This window comes from Chlorocebus sabaeus, chromosome 27, assembly GCF_047675955.1.
Source record: "Chlorocebus sabaeus isolate Y175 chromosome 27, mChlSab1.0.hap1, whole genome shotgun sequence".
Taxonomy (NCBI): Eukaryota; Metazoa; Chordata; class Mammalia; order Primates; family Cercopithecidae; genus Chlorocebus; species Chlorocebus sabaeus.
In genome coordinates this window covers 42626386-42646622 of record NC_132930.1, presented here as the reverse complement: position 1 = coordinate 42646622, position 20237 = coordinate 42626386, and the positions used below count along the sequence as shown (strand labels likewise).

Below are 20237 nucleotides of genomic sequence, written 5' to 3'. Positions count from 1 at the left end.
TGAAACCCAAAGGTCAGGAGTTGGGGGTGGATAGAAAACAACATTGAGGTCAGTCAGCCTAGTTCCCACCAAGACTTTTGCTAGTCAACTCCCCCAGTCCAGCAGCCACTTCTGCTCGCCTCTGTGCTTCTCAAGCTTGGTCCTCCGTGTGTAATGCCTCCCACCCTATGTGGGGTCTGCTACACATCCTTCAAGACTGCACTGGTCACCTTCCTGAGAAGTCCCCCTAAGGCCTCCAGGATGCCCCCATTTCAGTGCACCTTCAGGACTTGAGCCAAGATACACAGCAAAGCTTGTTCCATTTTTCTTCTAGGTTGGGACCCCTGGTGGACTGGGAGCTCCTTGGATTTAACAACTAAGCATGGGAAATGGCACATGCATATTAATGTTCCTGTTGATTTTGATCACTCCAAAACCCCATCTCTACTAAAAAATACAAAAAACTAGCCAGGTGAGGTGGCGGGCGCCTGTAGTCCCAGCTACTCAAGAGGCTGAGACAGGAGAATGGCGTAAACCCGGGAGGCGGAGCTTGCAGTGAGCTGAGTTCTGGCCACTGCACTCCAGCCTGGGCGACAGAGCGAGACTCCGTCTCAAAAAAAAAAAAAAAAAAAAATATGTTAGGTGACCTTAAGTTACAGAGTAGTTTCTATTCTGAACTACAATGAGTGCTCATTATTTATGGATTCTGTATTTGCCAATTCCTGTACTTGCTAAAATTCATTTATAACTCCCAAACCAACGCTCATGGTGCTTTTATAGTTATTCATGGATACACACAGAGGACGAACAATCTGAGTTGCCCGGCATGCATGTGCTCAGTTGAGATGGAACAAGGTAGCACTCTGCCTTCTTGTCTCTGCTCTCATTCTGTAAACAAACATCCTTTTCATACCCTAGTAGCACAGTTTTTGCATTCCTGTGCTTTTTCTTGGTGACTTTACTGTTTAAAATAATCACCAAACACAGTGCAGAAGTGCTATCTAGTCTCCCAAAGCACAAGAAAATTATGACATGCCCTCTGGAGAAATGGGTGTGTTACAGAAGCTTCATTCAGGTATGAGTTACAGTGCTGATGTCTGTGAGTCAATGTTAATAAATGTTAATAAATTAAAAATATCTATCAAATAAGGTATCTTTAAACTGAAACATACATAGAACTATGCTACGTATTGACCGGTTAATGGAAATGTTGTGACCAGAAGCTTGTAGGAACCTAACCCTGTTTCTCCCCTAGGAACAATGGTTCGGTGTTCACTAACGCTGTGTTCTCAGTGAGTTTATAGAACATAACTACCCCAAATAAGGAGAATAGACGATATTTAAAAATCTGTTATCCTGGATACTTCTCAACTTCCTCTTTAATCACTAGCTGCTCATGAATATAATCTCTGAAGTAAAGAAATATCACCAGTTTGTCACTGAGTTAATCAGCTACTATTATTGAGCATCTGCTTTGTGTCAAGCCTTGTTCTAGGTACTGGGAATAGAGTAATGAACAAAATACACAGCCTCGGCTTTTGTGGCATTGACATTGCAGTGAGAGAAGAAAGATGCAAACAAATAAACAAAAAAATACATAGTAATTCAGGGACAATCGTGTTCTAGAGTAACAGTGGAGGGTGGGGGAATGAAGGATGATGGCAGACAAAGTCTCTTGGACAAAGTGGCATTTGAGAAGGAACTTAAAAGAAGTGAGGTCATCAGTCATTGAGATATCTCAGGGAGGAGTATTCTAGAGAGAGAGAACAGCAAGTGCAAAGGCCTTGAGGCAGGCCCATGTTGGGCACAGAGAGAAACCTGTGTAGATGCAGCAGTCTGGGGTGAGTCTTGGGGTAGATGATGAGGCCAGAGATTTGGGGGGTTGTTTACCAAGCGTGGTTGGCCTGTACAAATGTCCTGCAAAGAAGAACCCAGTCAGATAGTCCTACAGTAAAGACATCGACAAAAAAAAAATACCTATCCCACAGAAGGAGCACCAGCATCACTTGAAAATGTCCAGAGGGTCACCAGCCATTTGAGGACAGACTCTAATATGAAAGATAAAATCCAAAACAAACAAAAGGAAAAAGCAAGCAGGAAACACACTACCCAAGGCAGAGGAAAAAAAAAAAAAAACACCTTAAATAAACAACTAAAATATTACCAGAGAGATCAGAGAAGGTATTCCATTCATAAAATAAGAACAGGATAGAACATTCTCAGAACAAAGAAAGGACTCTTGAAAATTGAAAATATGAAAAACTCAATACAAGTATAAAGTTGAGAAACGTCTTTCTGACGGTAATGTAAAAAAGACAAAGAGGGCCGGGCGCGGTGGCTCAAGCCTGTAATCCCAACACTCTGGGAGGCCGAGACGGGTGGATCACGAGGTCAGGAGATTGAGACCATCCTGGCTAACGTAGTGAAACCCCGTCTCTACTAAAAAATACAGAAAAACTAGCTGGGCGAGGTGGCGGGCGCCTGTAGTCCCAGCTACTCGGGAGGCTGAGGCAGGAGAATGGCGTAAACCCGGGAGGCAGAGCTTGCAGTGAGCTGAGATCTGGTCACTGCACTCCAGCTTGGGTGACAGAGCGAGACTCCGTCTCAAAAAAAAAAAAAAGTGAGAGAGAAAGACTAAGATTGGAAGCCCAATTCAACCTAAAAAAATGATAGGAGTTCTTGGAAGAAGAGAACATACAAAAGGAAAAGAATCATCAAAGAAATCAAGAAAATGATTCTCTATCAAAAGGACGTTCCAAATGCCTGGCACCGTGGATGACAAGTGACTTTCACCAAGACCATCCTGGTGCAATTTTATTTATTAGGAGCAAAGGTAAAGGTTCTTTAAGATTCTACAGAGGAACAAAAGGAAAAGAGGTTTCATATAAAGTATCAAGGATCAGAATAGAATCAGTTTTCTCAACAGCAACCATGGAAATTATGAGATGAAGCAGAGCCCCCACCTTTTATGGACCTGCAAATCCCCTGCCCTTAGCCTGGAAATAAAGGAAAATCCTGACTTTCTTCAAGGGAAATTATCAGCAACTTGATAAGCAAGAAGGTAATAGTAACTTAAAACAATAGCCAGGAAGTTAGAGTCAGGAGATGTTTGGTTTCCCTACAGAAATTAAAGATAACACTTAACATATGTCCTGAGTTGTTTTTCAGAAACCTGGACCCCCATCAAACGGATCCACTCAGAGGCTGAGGTCCTCCACTGCCCCTTATCTGAGATCTGAACTCTGAGCACCATTCTTTGTTTGAAAGTTCTTCCTGGGGGGCCCGGAGGAAGTCATGCCCAGGAGCCTGAGCTAATGTTCTTTTCTGCTGAACCCACATTTTAAAACAAAGCTTCTCTTCCTTGACAAAATGCATATCAGAAAATCTTTGAATCTACCTCTGACCTGCAAGCCTCCACTTCAAGATGTCCCGCCCTTTTAGGCCAAAACCAATTGTAACCTTCATGTACTGATTTACAATTTTGCCTATAACTTCTGCTTTCCTGAAATTTACCTATACCTTTAAAAACCCTCACGTGCAAATCATTGGGGAGGTCAGGATTTGAGCATGAGCTGCCTAGTCCTCCTGGCTTGGTGCCCTGTGAATAAACACCTTCCTTTTTACCACTGCAAAACCTCAGTGTAGCTATCTGGTCTTACTGTGCGAGGTGAGTGGGACCCAGTTTGGTTCCACAACAGTTCTAAGACAATGGAGGCCGGATGCAGTGGCTCATCCCTGTAATCGCAGCACTTTGGGAGGCTGAGGTGGGAGGATCACGAGGTCAGGAGTTCAAGACCAGCCTGGCCAACATGGCGAAATCCCGTCTCTACTGAAAATACAAGAATTAGCTGGGCATGGTGGCGCACGCCTGTTGTCCCAGCTACTTGGGAGGCTGAGGCAGAAGAATCACTTGAACCCAGGAAGTGGAGGTTGCAGTGAGCCAAGATCACACCACCGCACTCCAGCCTCAGTAACACAGCGAGACTCCATCTCAAAAAAAAAAAAAAAAAAAAGACAATGGAAAAATGCCTTCGAAATTCTGGAGGAAAATTATTTCCAATCTAATTATTCTTACCAAATTAAGTATAAAGATAGAAGAATATATTTTGAGACACAGAAGTTCTCAAAAGAGTTGCATCCATCCCTTTTTGAAAAAGCTACTGAAGGATGTGCTCCAGGCATGCAAGGAAATTAGCTAATGAAAGGGGAGTGCAGGGGAATCCCTGAAACAGGATTCAAGCCAGGAGAGACATGAGAAAGTCCCAGCATGATGAGTAGCTGCTTCTCAAACTTTAAGAACATGTAAATCACCAGGAGGGCTTATTAAACGCAGCTTGCTGGACCCAGAGATTCTCATTCAGTGAGTCTGGGGTAGAGCCCAAGAATTTGCATTTCTATCAAGCTCCCCAAGATATTGATGCTGCTGGTCTGGTCTACACTTTAGAGAGCTGTCTAGAGAATAACCAGCTCGGCCGGGCGCGGTGGCTCAAGCCTGTAATCCCAGCACTTTGGGAGGCCGAGACGGGTGGATCACGAGGTCAGGAGATTGAGACCATCCTGGCTAACACGGTGAAACCCCGTCTCTACTAAAAAATACAAAAAAAAACTAGCCGGGCGAGGTGGCGGGTGCCTGTAGTCCCAGCTACTCGGGAGGCTGAGGCAGGAGAATGGCGTAAACCTGGGAGGCGGAACTTGCAGTGAGCTGAGATCCGGCCACTGCACTCCAGCCTGGGCGACAGAGCGAGACTCCGTCTCAAAAAAAAAAAAAAAAAAAAAAAGAGAATAACCAACTCAAACTAGAGCTTGTCAGAATGTTTCCGGGAGAGATGTTTTTCTCAAAAAGATAAAATGGATCAAATATCTAATGCATTCAAATGTCTTGAACAGAAAGGCACATATATAGGGGACAGTTAAATGAATGATAAGTACACAGAATCTAAACAAATGAAAAAACTGAGGCCAGATGTGGTGGCTCATCTGTGATGAGCCTGTGATCCTGGCACTTTGGGAGGTAAAAGCAGGAGGACTGCTTGAGCCCAGGAGTTTGAGACCAGCCTGGGCAACATGGCAAAACCCCAACTCTACAAAAAACAGGAAAAAAAAAAATTAGCCAGGTATGGTGGTGCAAGCCTATAGTACCAGCTACTTGGGAGGCTGAGGCGAGAGGATCACCTGAGCCCAAGAGGTCAAGGCTACTGTGAACCGTGATCATGCTACTGCACTCCAGCCTGGGCAATAAAGTGAGACCCTATCTCAAACAAAACAAAAAAAACAAAAAAAGAGAATAACTATTAATTTCAGGAAAAACAAAATGTTGTGCAAGAAAAGAAGGTATTCATAACCATAACCAATCCTTAACTTACAGTAAATAATGTTTGCAGAATTGTAATAATGGAAACACTGAATACTAATTTAACCAAATTCCCCTGTAACCTCCCTATCGGGAGGGTGGTAGTGGTGTTGGGAAGAGTGAACATCTTATGGAGGAGGGGAGGCAACAGAGCTAAGTCCTCTTTCTTTCCACAGTGGAGGGTCAAACGGCTATTACACACAGCAAAAAAAAAAAAAAAAAAGGAAGCAGCAGCAATATAGGCACGTTATTCAGAAATGGGAAGTAAATTCTCAAAATAATCAGCTGAAAGAGTTAACAAGGCCACTGTTGAGAAGTAGAAAATGGGTGGGGCTACTGCTCCTTTTGAACTAATACTTTAAATTATGTGCACGAGCAACTTCGATGTAAATAAAACAGGTTTAATGATGAAATAAGTTAAAATAACAAAATAAAACAAAAACAGCAAAAGGAAAGCAGTGCAAGATAACATTGTGACTTGAACAGAGGAGGAGAACAATGAGTGCCCAGAAAGCAGGGAAGTACCTGATCTAGCGCGGAAGGTCAAGAAGGTTTCCCTGGTGAAGAAGGCGATCTCTCTGGGTCCTGAGGGCTGAGCAGGATGGAGTCTAAGGCCAGTGCAGGTGGAGAGAACAGATATACAGAAGTGCAGAGGTGACAGGGAACAGCGAGATGTCTTGAGTGGCTGGAGAGCAGGATGAGGCAAGTGGCTGGGCACCTGTGTGTTAGGATGGGTGCTCTGGAGAAGGTAAGCCACTGTATGCCTCATGCTAGAAAACTGGGTATTGTTTTATTTATTTATTTATTTATTAGATGGAGTTTCATTCTTATTGCCCAGGCTGGAGTGCAATGGCATGATCTCGGCTCACTGCAACCTCCACCTCCTGGGTTCAAGCAATTCTCTTGCCTTAGCCTCCCCAGTAGCTGGGATTACAGACATGCACCACCATGCCTGGCTAATTTTGTATTTTTAGTAGAGACAGGGTTTCTCTATGTTGGTCAGACTGGTCTCTAATTTTTCTTTTCTTTTTTTTTTTTTTTTTTTGAGACGGAGCCTTGCTGTGTTGCCCAGGCTGGAGTGCAATGGCACGATCTTGGCTCACTGTAACCTCTGCCTCCCAGGTTCCAGCGACTCTCCTGCCTCAGCCTCCTGAGTAGCTGGGATTACAGGCTCCTGCCACCATGCCAGCTAATTTTTGTATTTTTAGTAGAGGCAGGGTCTCCCCATGTTGGCCAGGCTGGTCTCGAACTCCTGACTTCAGTTGATCAGCCTGCCTTGGCCTCCCAAAGGGCTGGGATTACAGGCATGAGCCACAGCGCCTGGATGGGCATTATCTTTTGCAGGCAGCCAGAAGTCACTGGAGGTGTTTAATCAGGAGAGTCATTATGTCTGATGTACTTTTTATAAATAAAAACTAGAGGGAGGAGACAGGAGGAAAAGAATCTCATTAGAAAGAAAGTTGTTGCAAGGATCACATCAAACTGTAAGAAAATCCTATTAGTCCTACTTTGAGCCATAGACCTCTCCATGGCTGCCACCCTGGTCTGAGCCACCATCACCCTTAACTGACTAGCTGTGCAAACCCAGATGGCTTGGTTAATCCCGGTAAGCCTCAGCTGATTCAGCTAGGAAATGGGACACTAACCACCACCTCATTAGGTATCAGATGCTTAAGGCTCTGGGTTTGGGGTTCAAACCAACTAGGGTTGAAATTCAGCCCCCCTGTTTACTCATCGTGGCACCCTGGTCAAATAACTTTGCAGAGCATCCACTGCCTCACTGTAAAGTGGGGATAATGGCAGTTCCTCCACCTCATGGGGTGGAGGATAAAGAACTAGATGTCTAAAAACACTGCATAGGGCGCCCAGCAAAGTCTCTGGGTGTTGCTTCCCTTTCCCTCTCCATGCAACAAGCCAGCATCTCTTAGTGTCTCTTAATCACCAGCAGGATCTGACAACCCCCAACTCACCTACAAGCATCTTGCATTATCTTAGTTTCAGCCCTATCAGCCCTTTGCAATGTCATGCGTCCCATGAGTCACCACATTCTGAAAGAGCCTGTGCCTACATGGAACCCGCACAGGATCTATCTCCTCTTCCCATGGGCCAGAAATGGGGGCAGCAAGACCATGCCATCTTGTTTCTGATCTCACAAACTTTACTCTCCCCCGCCCCAAAGAGGCAGAAGCTGCAAGAATCTAAAATAGTGGCCATACCACTACTGATGGAACGCCTGCCATGTGCCAGGCGTTGCCATGCACAGCCAATTCTATGAGGGCCACTTGCATATGAAGCATCCACTGGTCTCCTTCAGGCAGCCACCCCGACCCTCATCCATGCAGAGAACACAGTGGCTCTGGGGTTAGACACATCTGTCACTTTAGCAAGTTACTTAACTCCTCTGTGCCTCAGTTTCCTCATCTGCAAAGCAGAGACATTCATGAAATCAACTCAAACTGTTGTGGAGATTCATTGAGATCAATTAGGCAGAGGGTCTAGTTCAGTGTCTGGTAAACAATCAGCACTCAATAAACGCTAGCATTGCCAGTGCTCCATCTCAGACTCCCCATGCAGTGTCACAACTGATAGTTCACTTGTAAACTTGCATCTCATCGTTCTCCTTGAGGCTGTGAACTTCAAGCAGGCAAGGCAGGGTCTCTCCTGCTCACGAATGTGGTCCCCAGGCCAGTGACTGGCTGTAGAAGATGCCCGAAAACTTTTACTGTGAAAAAACTTTTACTGATAAATGAAAAAATGAATGCCAATGTGGCGGCTGGAACTCAGGCCAGGTGACATAACCCACACCAGAAGGATGGAAAAGGCAGAAGCAGGAACAGGCATTCAGACGTGGGAGTCCCAGCAGCCCTTCTGTCCACCACGGTGAGCGGGGTCAGCATCCTGTCCAAACCCTTGGTGCTGCAGATAAGGAGACCGAGGCGTGGCGCGGATGGGCTGCTGTCTAGGATCACCCAACGGAGCAGGATGTAACAGGCACCGCAGGGGACCCCAGGTCAATGCCCTCTAGTCACCCCGCCACCTTCCTCCTGGAGCAGCCTGAGCGGTTGCGCGCGAAGTCCCCAACCAGGCTCAAGGAGTCGCAGAGCCGGGTCTCCAGGTCCCCAGGACCGAGAAGCTACGCGCCCCGCGCCGCGCCCCGCCCCACCGCTGCCTGCTTGGCCGACCCACCTGGTGTCGCGGGCTCCGGCGGCCCGCGCGGCAGCCGAGCCAGAGGCCGAGGCCGAGGCCGAGCGCGGCGCCCAGCAGCACGGCGGGGGCCAGCAGCGCGGGTGCGGGCCGCAGCGCGTCCCGGCCCAGCAGCAGCCGCGCGTCGCTCTTGCAGGCCGCCCCGCCGCCGGCCATCTGGGGCGCTCAGGCGGCCGCCCCGCCGCATCCCGCTGCTTGCTGCACCGTCCCGGCCAGGGCGGCGACGCGCGACTCGGAGCCCGGGCGGGCCAGGGGCGCGGCGCGCCCCGCAGACTTTCCGGCCTGTGCAGTCTCCCGACTCCTACTCCTCTCCCCTTCCCTGCTTCGCTGAGCCGGAGGGAGGAGCCTGGATCACCGCTCAAAACTTTCAGCCACCCCCGCCTCAGCCCTGCCCCCGCACTGAGCATGCCCAGCAAGAGGCGCGCCTCCCAGCCCCGGACCCTTCCGGAGGGGCCCGGTTTCCACCGGGATTCCTAGGTTCCTGGGGAGAAAGAGGGACCCTGATCACTGAGGAAGGCTCCTTTAACTTTATTGAGGCTTAGAATATGCTAAGCATTTAGCTTAATGATCTCATTAACTTTCTCTATAACCCTCTGTGGTGGGTGCTCCGCTCATCCTCCTGATGAAAACGCTGGGGCCAATGCAAGTCCAACCCCTTGCCCTTGCCCCTAACCTCTACCCATCAACCTTCCCGGGGCCACACCGCCCTCCACGCCTCTGAACTTGCTCACGCGAAGTCTCCCGTTTTAATCTTATTTTCTCCCAGGGAAGGTCAAGACAATTGGTGGAGAGACCATTACCCTCAGTCTCCACTAGGAGGATGGGTAGAGAGATCCTTACACCCGGTCCCCACTAGGTCCAGGACACTGCACCATCATTCATTTACTCAGCACTTGGGGAGAATCTGTTTGTGTGTTGCAGGCTGGGGGATAGGCCAGCCACAAACCAGGCAGTGTCCAGGGTAGTGAATATCTCATAGTTGCGTAGAGGGGTAAACAATTAGACCAGTTCATCACTCTGTGTTTGCTTTAAACAAACATTTATGGGGTAGCTACCAGATGTTTGCTTTTGTCCTGGGTGCCTGGGTAAAGTACACATGCGTGTGCATAACTGCACACTTGCACGCAAGGGCACACACAGACACACACACACTCCTGCCCTGTGGAGCTTAATCACCTGTGTGGGCCAGGCTAGGGGACACCATGTGGATCTGTTTCAGCAGAGGAGGGCTTTGCCCTTTCAGCCTGGATGTCCAGCTTGTTTCTAATTTGTTTCATCATTTCCTCATGGCAAGATGAGAACTGTTACCCAAATTCTTCATCCTTTTTATAAACGAAGAAACTGACAGCTAGAGAGGAGAGGTGACTCATTTAAGGTCTTGCAATTAAGGAGTGGGACAGAATTATTGTCCCATTTACACCTGTGTCTGTCTGGCTTCAGGACAAACTCCGCTATGGGGAGCTTCTTATATATTTCCTTAGAAGCATCTCCAAGTTCCCGGGGACGCATATGAGGGCAATAACTTGATGCTGTTGTTTTACGCTGGGCATTTCCACAAATGCTTAGGCTTTAGTTTTTAAAATGTAGTGTTTGGGCCGGGTGTGGTTGCTCACACCTGTAATCCCAGCACTTTGGGAGGCTGAAGTGGAGGATTGTCTGAGCCCAGGAGTTTAAGACCAGTCTTGGCAACACGGTGAGACCCTGACTCTATAAAAAATAGTAATAAGATGTTTTAAATGTAGGTTTATTTGCGTTTTACTTTATGATAAAGTTGACTATTAAATTAACCTTTAAATTACCGACTATCAAGTAATACCAACGGTCCAGCAACATGCTTGGCAATTAGCGTGTAGCCTTGTCTCATGCCTGACAGCTGCCACGTACCCCCTGGTGTGGGGAACTTGGCTTATAAATTCTCAACTTCTCAAACCCCATGGCCTTGTCCATGTTAGCTCAGGAAAGGCCTGTCCTTGGATGGTCTGGGTTATGGGGAGATAGGCTGCCAGGGGCCAGGCTCACTGGCCTGAGACTTTAGACAGCCTAACAGGCTGCCCTGGAGGAAGGATGGCTGGAGTGGAGCCCTCTCCCGTCAACAGGTGTCAGCTGTCACTCAGGACCTAGGCAGGGATGAGGAAGCAGACAAAAGGCTCCACCAGTCCCCCTTTTTTTGTGTCTTTCTCCTCCTCCTCCTGCCTCCCTTGGCAAAGCAAACCCCTGTCCCCACGGAGAGTTCAGGGAGAGCTTGCTCAGGGCTGCGACTTCAGACACCAGCTGCCCTCTTTCTAGGTCTCCAGAGAGGTGGCCCAGCGGCTGGCCTGTTTCCCACTGGGAATGCGAGGGGCACCCGGGCAGGCCCAGGGCTGAGCCACAGCAGGCTCGGGCAGTGGGTGCTCAGCTGGGCTGCACTGAACGCAACCGGAAGTGAGGGTCCTTTTCCTTCTCTCCCTGCCACCCCCTCCTCCCCGAGCTGTCCTGAACCCTCTGGGTGCTCCAGGACTCGTGGCCCCGCGCTCCAAGTGCTTCTCCGTTTTCTAAACGGGGATGAGGAAACTCCGAATTCACATCCGTGTATCAGGAAACCGTTCCCAGGAGAAGTGCGTCTGAACAGAGGCTTACAGACCCGGGCAGGTGGTAGCGGAGGGGCCCTTGGGGCCCTGGTAACCTTGAGGAGCAGGGGAGTGAACCGCTCTGATTTGGTTCGGGTGGAAGCAAACCCAGGCCTGGCCGCCGGGCGCCCGGGCCGCGCCAGCTTGCTCTTCCCCTCCCACGCCCGTCCGGCACCTCCCGGCCCGCTGAGCTCCAGATGCGGGTGTTTGTTCCAGAAAACTTTCGGCGGCGGCTCGCACTGAGCATGCTCGGCGGCGGGGCGGGCCTGGGGTCCGGAAGCTCCGGCGACTCGGCGGCACCCGCCGCTTTGAGGTAGCGGGTCCCGGCAGGCGATGGGCCCCTCGGGCTCCCGGGGACGCGCCACGTGGGTGCTGGCCGGGGGCCTCCTGGCGGTAGCCCTGGCCTTGGGGGACCGAGGCTGTCTCGGCGCCAGCTCAGGTCCCCGCTGGCGCCCCCTCGGCGCGCAGCCACCCCGGCATCCCCAGGTGGCTCCCGGGTCTGGGCCCGGCCTGAGGACTCCTCCCGGGCGGAGCGGGGTGGGGCCCGAGAGCAGCACGCAGGTAAGGAGGGCCCGCCCCCAAGCTCCGGTCTGACTCTAGTGATTTGACTTCGTCTACACCGGCGGTGGCAGGGAGGACCCTTAGTATTTCGCAAAGAATGAGGAAGGGCAGGATCTGAACAGGGTGCCTCGCGGCCCTTAGGTGTATCCCGCTCATGGCCAGAAAGCTTCGAGGGAAACTGGAGACCTTCCTCGGGGTGTGGCACCTGCGGGCTTGGACTTCACCAGCGACCCGGGTTCGAATCCTGTTCTCCATTTTACGAACTTTGACTTAGGGCAGGTCACTCCTGTGCCCCAGTTTCCTGATCGTTGAAACAGGGCCGTGTCGGCGTCCACCCCAGAGGGTGGAAGTGGGTTAGATGAGCTCACGCATGCAGAGCGCCTTGCAGAGGCCAGCACTGGGAGATTGCAGCAGTTGTTGAAAGTGGGGACTCTTGGCTGGACTCTTAGGTGACTGAACTCTCCTGGCTGATGGATTTAGCCACTTTCTACTTCACCCTGGCCCTCCTTCTGTGGTCCTAAACTCGAAAGGCGTGGATCCCTGGCTGTCACCCTAGACTTGACCTCCCTCCACAAAGTTGGTCACCAGTCCCAGTGCCTTTTCCTCCAAATCAGCTCGGTTGTCTGCCCCTCCACCCTCCCCACTGCCACCCCCTAGCTTCAGGTCCCACCACTTCACCTCTAGCCCTTGGTGATGGTTTTCCCACTTCTTGCATCCATTTTCCCCCAGACCTCTGGGGTGGTCTGTCCTGGTAGACATCCCACCACTCCCGTCCCATGCTGGCACTCTTCCCTCCCCCACCTTATTGTCCCTGGCAGCACACCCAGGCTCCTATTCCCAGGACTGCCCTGGCCAGTGGTCTGGCCATTGAAGCTGCCCTGAGGTCCTCCCACCTCTCTCTCAGGGTGGTGGGTCCTGTCCTGCTGTGTTCTCTACCCCAGGACACTTGCGACACTTCCAGAGGTTTAGTCTTAAAAGAGACCCTGCTCCCTTTCTGTCTTTAGGTTTTCACTGGAGAAATGCCATGTCAGTGTCCTGAGCTTTCAAAAGTCTAATGACAGAACATGTTCCCTGGGTTCTTTCATCTATCTGCCCTGTGAGGTGGGAGTATCTGGCCGGTTTCGCAGGTGACAAAACCAAGGCTCAGGGAGTTGAATCCCCAGGCCTGTCCTGTGCTGTCTCCCTGGCCCCCGAGTTCAGAGCAGGTGTGCCTGGCCTCACCTGCTTTGCACAAGCTCTTCCTTCTGGGAAGCCAGTGTCAGAAGATCCTGGCGCACATTGGTCTCTGTCAGCCACAGTGGTGTTGAGGGTGGTCCCTGCCAGAAGGGAGGGACGGTGCCTACTGGGAAGGACCTGAAGCCATTTAGGACCATGGTGGGTCTAGAGCACCTCACCCTTAAGGGCTGCCCCTGCCTTTGCAGGAATCTGGGAATGAGCTCCTGTGTTCAGGTGCCCTTGGCATCTTGAGCAGATCCCCTGGGCCCTGGCCCTGCCCACACCCATCCCAGCTGTCCATAGGACCAGCCTTCCTCCGTCTCTCTGGGCCTGTCTTGGACAGCCCTTCTGCACACTGTACAGGAAAGAGCTCCAGCCATGTGTGTCCCTGCCTCGGCCACTCCCTCTTCTGGGGCCTGGGACAAGTCACAGCCCTCAGGTCTCTGCTTCCGCTTCTGAGCAGTGGTGTAAGGGCTGTTTCCAGAGCACAGTTCCCTAAGGCACAGGTTAGTTCTTCCTATTGTAATTATTTGATGCCTTCATGTAATTATTTGATGCCATCTATCCATCTGTTCATTCAATATCTATATCTATATATATATTTATTGCACCTTTGCTAAGTCCCATGCTGTGTGCAGGGGGCTGGGAGACCAATGCCTAATTGCACACTGTGATTGCTGTAAGGAGGAGGATGGGGAGCCATGAGAGAGGGTAGAGGAAGGAGGTCATTTAGTCTGGGAGGTCAGTTGAGACTTGAAGGATGGGCAGGTTTAGCCAGGGAAAGAGTGGGGAGAGGACATCCCAGGTGGAGGAATCATTGTGGGTGCGGCCCGCATGTAGGAGGGGCTTGTCATATTCCAAGTCTCTGGCCCCCTGATGCTGGGACATCTCTTGGTGAGAACATTTACCACATCGTTTTGGCTGCTTGTCTGTTTCCTTTGCTGGACTGTGAGTTACTGTGGGCGGGGATTTTACCTTTTTTAATTTCATCATTTGATACCCACTGGGAATGCATTTTATTCCCCAGTGGTTCTTAAAGTGGGGCCCAGGAACTCCCTCAGGTCACTGAACCATTATAGGGGTCCATGGAGTCAGAGCTATTTTCACAGTAATGCTGAGATATTACTTACTTTGTCTACTCATTTTCTCACAATTGTGCGATGGAGTTTTCCAAGGTGACAGGAAGTGTGATGTTGCAGCAGATTTAATGTATAAGCAGATTTGAGAATCCAGCTCTTTCCATTAACTCAGACATAGATGAGGTTTGCAAAAATGTAAAAAAAAAAAAAAAAAAAAAAAAAAGGTCATTCTCACTTTTTTTATTTTAGAAAATAAAACAGTTTTAGTTTATTTAGTTTTCAAAAAATATGCTATTTATGTTAATCTGCAATGGCATTGTTATTGCTATTTAAAATGAATTAATAGACACTTTAAAATATTCTCACCTTTAATTTAAAGAGAGTAAATGTTGATAAACATAATCAGCACAAACAAAAGTTTTTTGGAGCCTTCAATAGTTGCAAATGTGTAAAGGAGTCCCAAGACCAACAAATCTGAGAAATCACTGCTCGGTAGCAAGCCTTATCTGATGCCCCAATAATTCAGATGAAACAAACCACCCAGCCCCTTTGAAAGATAAGTGTCTAGTTCAGAATGGGATCCTTTCATCATTTTCACCATTTCATTATGCTAATAGTATCATTTTGTTATTTTACTTGAAGTACTACACAACAGTAATTTAGGTTAGTTGTGATGCCAAGTTCAGTGGATTGGGTGTGTCCCAAATTTGTAGAAAAGAACAACAAAAAAATCAGCCAAATACGATGTAACATTATCTGTTACACTGTGTAATTACTATAGCTTCAAAATTGCAGGCTTGGAATTCCAAGTTAAGGGAACTATTAGTCAAATAAACTCATGCCTGTAATCCCAACACTTTGGGAGGCTAAGTCAGGAGGATAGCTTGAGGTCAGGAGTTCAAAAGCAGCCTGGGAAACATAGTGAGACCCTCACCTCTACAAAAACATATATATATATATATATATATATATATATATATATATATATATATATATATTTTATTAGCTGGGTGTGATAGCACATGCCTGTGTATTCCCAGGTTCTCAGGAGGCTGAGGCAGGAAGATGACTTGAAACCAGGAGTTTGAGGATGCAATGAGCTATGATCTCACTACTGCACTCCAGCCTGGATGGCAGAACAAGACCCTCTCTCAAACAACAACAACAACAAAACAAAACTTCCTGAGAGCTTAGTCAGGAAAGATGGAGATCTTGAGGGTGTCTGTGCTTCACTTGATCTTTAATGGCCAGAGCACCCCAGCACTCAGTGCTGGGTTCTCTTCTTCCCTCTGTCAACACTCACATCCTTGGTGATCTATCTATCCACTGGCAGCTCCCGAATTTCCATGTCCAGCCAAGACCTTCTCTGAGCTCCACCATGGATCTACGTGCCTACCTGCCATGGTCCGTGGAGACTCATGGGCACTCCACAACTGATGCACCCAGGCAGAACCTAATTCCTGCCCCTAGGATCCCTTCCTGCCAGTGGTTCCTCTGTCTTTCTTCTTCCTGGACCCGAAGGCCTTGGCACCCTCCTAGCCTCCTCCCTCTCCCCAAGCCCCACATTTAGTCAGCACATCGCATGGGTTTTATTTTCAAAACACACCCACAATCAACACAGTTTTCACTCTCTTTACAAACATCATCTTCATCTGAATTGCCACCTTCTCTCTGGGATTATTGTGGAGCTGCCTGACTGACCTCCTTGCGTCTCACCTTGAGTACTTTTCTGTTCTCAACAGAGCAGCCAGAGTGTCCCATTTAAAATGGTTATTATGCCACTCATCACGGAGTAGCTCACAGTGGTTTCCCATTGTCCCCAGAGCGGAAACCACTCACTTGCTCTGCTCAGGCACCCAGACCTCCTTGTGTTCCTTGAACACCCTGGGTATGTTCTCACCTCAGGGCCCTTGCACGTGTCTTTCCTCTGCCTAAGTGAATGCTACTCCCCCTGATACCCCAACAGCCGCTCTGTCACCCCAGTAAGGCCTTTCAACATCACCCCATTTAAAATAGCATTACTCTCTGTCCCTCTTTCCTTCATTTTGCCCCACTGTTCTTATCACCTTCTAATATACTATTTATGGTATGTTACTGTTTTGTTTGTATTGTATATAGTATACTATGATTTTGCTTGAAATTTTCCTAAATAGCATTTTGAGAGTAGAGCATTTGATGTCTCCTTTGGCGACGTATCCTCATTTTCAAAATAGCACATAGTAGGTGATCAAAAGTATTTGTTGAATGAATGAATGCAAGTGAAATAACTGAGGTTGGCAGGAAGTGGTGAGGCAGTGGCTGAGGGTTGGAACCGGGGCTGAGAGTCTAGAAACATGAGTTCTGACCTCAGCTCTACTGTTTACTAGCTTTGGACACTTGGATATTTCATGTGTCAATTTATAAATATTTATTGGGTACTCTTGATGCTTCTGTGTGGCTCCTGGGGATATAGCACTCAACGTGCCTGAGTCTCCATTCTCCTGAAGTTGGTGCTCAGTCCAGCTCTGAGACTCACATTCCTCATCTGCAAAGTGGCGATTTTATAGTTACTTCTTGGCATTATCAGAAATGATAATGATCGTGATGATAAGAACAATAACAAGAGCAGTGATAATAATGGTTATGATGATATGCAGTAACTCCTCACGGGACATCAATAGGTTCTTGAATACTTTGACTTTAAGCAAAAGAAGCGCTGTATGCTATAGGAACAGCTCTTGTCTGTATTAACTAGCCTATGGTAAATTTGGTTTTGCTATACAGTATGCCATTTGGCTTAAAGTCACAGTTTCTATGAACCTATCGATGATGTTAAGTAAGGACTTACTGAATGGCAATACATAGTCATATGTAGTAATAATAGCAATAATAACAATTGTATATTTGCTGTGTATTTCCTCTGTGCTGGGCACTATGCTAAAGCTTTATGTTTATTTTCTGGTTTAATTTTTTTTTTTTTTTTTTTTTTTTTTGAGACGGAGTCTCGCTCTGTCGCCCAGGCTGGAGTACAGTGGACTACAGGCACCCGCCACCATGCCCAGCTAATTTTTTGTATTTTTAGTAGAGATGGGATTTCACCATGTTAGCCAGGTTGGTCTCGATCTGACCTCGTGATCCACCCTCCTCGGCCTCCCAAAGTGCTGAGATTACAGGCGTGAGCCACCGCGCCCGGCCTTAATCTTTTAAAATTCCTTATGAAGAAGGTATAATATCCCCATAGTACAGATGAGGAAACTGAGGCCTCTGTGATTCCGGATAAGGTGAATATGCCCACCCAGACTTGCCTATCCCAAAGCACTTGCTGTCAGTGTCTAGGCTCTACAAGAAAGTGCTTCGTAAACCTGAGCACAAGATTTCTGTGCTAATTTATCATCCCTTTCTTCTTACAGAGAGAGAACTAAGAGGAAATTACAACCATTTCCCAGATGGTCTAAAAGGACACTGTCCACTACAGTCACCATGTATGACTAAACTTAAACATTTCACGTGTCAGTGGCCCCCATCTGGCTAGTGGCTACCATATTGGACAGGTCAGATTCTAGACCATTTTCATGAATGCAGACCGTTCTACTGGAAGTTGATTGGAAGGGGAGGAGGCAGTGGAGGGGGAGTAGAGACCAGGCCTCTGGGCCATTCATTCGCAATGGCTGTTGAGGGCCTTCTAGGTGCCAGGCCGTGTCCTAAATGCTTGAGATACAACAGGGCAAGGCAGACCAAGACCTGCCCCTGCTCTTAAGGAGCCTGCATTCTTGGAGCTGGAAAAAGGCAGGAATCATGTTACTCTGTGGTGTGTCCACCAGTGGTTGGGGGCTGGAGAGATGCACACAGCGGGCAGAGTGGTCTGAGAGATGAGCAGCATTTATGATATGGACAGGCAGGAAAGGTGCTTCAAGGAGGTGACAGCTGAGCAGATCCCCGAGTGGAGTGAGGGACGGGCAAGGCCGTGTTTCTGACCAGGACTCCGACGGTTGTTCTGAGTAAGATGGGATGCTGTGGATGGGCTTTGAGCAAGAAAGTGACCCCCCTCATGTTTCCTTTCCAAGCATCCCCGTGGCAGGGGTGAGAACAGATGGCAGGCAGAGGGGTGAGCAGGAAAGTGGCGAGCAGGCAGGCGGGAGGCCCGGGGTCCATGGAGGGGAGCTAAACTGGGGAGATAATGGTGGGCTACTGAGAGGTTGCTGGACTGTGGATATTTTTTCAAGGTCGAGCCAGTGGGGTTTACTGGGATTGGTTCTGGGTTGAGAGAGAGAAAGAGAAGAATCAAGGACAAATCCAAGGATTATTGGCCTGAGCAAACAGGAGAAAGGAGATGCCACTGGCTAATGTGCAGCAGCCTCGGGTTGGAAATCACTGCTGTTGAGTTCGACATGTCTCTTAGGCGTTCACGTCTGGATTTGAGGGGAGAAATCTGGACTAGAGATTTACATGGGGGAATAGTTAGTGTATAAATGACCTTTAGCATCTGAGGGGCTGGATGAGCTCACCTCAGGAGGAACTCTCGACTGGAAAGAGTGCCCTGGAGCAACCCCAGGTCTTTTGACTGGGAACAGGAAAAGATCCAACAGAGGGGGCGGAGAACATGTGGCCTCTGTAAAAGGGAACCAGGAATGCGAGCCAAAGGTCATGGGTGGAGAGCATTTCAGGAAGGGAGAAGGGGCTCACCATGGTCGGCAGAATAATGACTCCCAAAGATGCCCGCATCTAGACCCCTGGAACCTGTGGATATGTTAGGTTTCATGGCCATGGGAATTGACATTATACAAGGAATTCAGGTTGCTGATCAACTGATCTTAAAATAAGGAATATATTCAGGATTATCTGATGGTTCCAGTGTAATCATCAGGGTCCTTAAAAGCGGAAGAAGCAGGCAGAGGAGAGAGTCAGAAGGAGATGTTGGAAGGTCAGAGAGATGCAACGTAAGAAGGACTCAGCTGCTGCTGGCTTTGACGATGGAGGAAGGGGCCATGAACTTAAGGAACGCAGCAGTCTCTGAAAGCTGGAAAAGGAGAGGAAATGGGTTCTCCCCTGGAGCCTCCAGAAAAGAGCACAGCCCTGCCAATACTTTGACTTTAGTCCATTGAGACCTGTGTCAGACTTCTAACCTCTAGAACTATCAGAGAGTAAATGTGTATTGTTTTAAGCCACTACATTTGCAGTAATTTGTCCAGCAGCCACGGGAAGCTGGAATAAGCACATATCGAATGCTGCTGGTAAGTGTGTGCGATGAGGAGGACTGGTCATTAAGTGGAACCTTGGAGTGGCTGTGGTAATCTTGACAGCAGCTGTGTCAGCTTAAAGAGAGAGATGACAGGGAGGAGCAGGCTGGCCACTGGAAGGTGCTATTGGCTGCACCTGGCATGCTGCTTATGGGAGCGGCTGCCCAGGGTGGCCAGAGTCCCCAGAGAGGCACCTCCCCAGGCTGGGGACTGCGGTGAGGACAAGAATCAGAGATGCCCAGAAACCAACGAGACTGCCCTGGGAGGCCTGGCCAAGGGTGCCTGGCACCGGGGCTACCCAAGGGCTTCTCATGGAGGTCAGCCTGGGTCCTTTGCTCCCTGGGAACCTGCCCCTTCCTCCCAAGTGGCAATGACCACTGGTAAGGAGAGCTTTGTCCCTGTGTGAGGTCGGGGCCAGGTCTGTTTTGCCTGACGTGGGATCCCTAGCACAGTGTCTAACAGGCAGAAGATGCTGGTTGAAAGAATGGATAGAAAGTTCCAGGGGACAGAGGTTGTACAAACGTACATTTGTGTGGAGTTCAGTGCACCATCCAATGGATACTTTGCCATCTATTGGCAAATGTTCATATCAGAGACCACATGGATATATTTGTTCTTAAGTAATAGACTGTAATTTTTAGAACGGTTTTAGGTTTATAGAAAAATCGAGCACATAGCACAGAGAGTTCACATATACCTCCTCTGCCACACACATACATAGTTTCCCCTATTATTATTTCTTTTTATTTAATTAATTAATTTATTTATTTTTATTTATTTTTTGAGACGGAGTCTCGCTCTGTCACCCAGGCTGGAGTACAGTGGCACGATCTCTGCTCACTGCAACCTCTGCCTCCTGGGTTCAAGTGATTCTCCTGATTTCAGCCTCCCAAGTAGCTGTGATTACGGGCACCCACCACCATGCCCGGCTAATTTTTATATTTTTAGTAGAGGCAGGATTTCACCATGTTGGCCGGACTGGTCTCAAACTCCTGACCTCAAGTGATCAGCCCTCCTCAGCCTCCCA

At 48.7% G+C, this 20237-nt stretch overlaps 2 protein-coding genes across 7 annotated transcripts in view; one reads left to right on the top strand and one right to left on the bottom strand.

Moving 5' to 3' along the window:
- EVC (EvC ciliary complex subunit 1) overlaps positions 1-8883 on the bottom strand; it is a 99386-nt gene extending 90503 nt beyond the window's left edge. For 4 of the 5 annotated variants that reach the window (XM_008017940.3, XM_008017941.3, XM_038008718.2 and 1 more), the window contains exon 1: positions 8516-8882. In XM_008017940.3, coding sequence (XP_008016131.3) covers positions 8516-8689 — 174 coding nt within the window. In that variant the 5' untranslated portion in view covers positions 8690-8882. Of the gene's footprint in view, positions 1-8515 lie in introns of all 5 variants that reach the window. The other variant, XM_073012517.1, reaches the window with a different exon arrangement.
- Positions 8884-11365: 2482 nt separating this feature from the next.
- EVC2 (EvC ciliary complex subunit 2) overlaps positions 11366-20237 on the top strand; it is a 148398-nt gene continuing 139526 nt past the window's right edge. For both annotated transcript variants that reach the window (XM_008017936.3, XM_008017932.3), the window contains exon 1: positions 11366-11700. In XM_008017936.3, the coding sequence (XP_008016127.3) occupies positions 11473-11700 (228 nt within the window). In that variant the 5' untranslated portion in view covers positions 11366-11472. The remainder of the gene's footprint in view (positions 11701-20237) is intronic.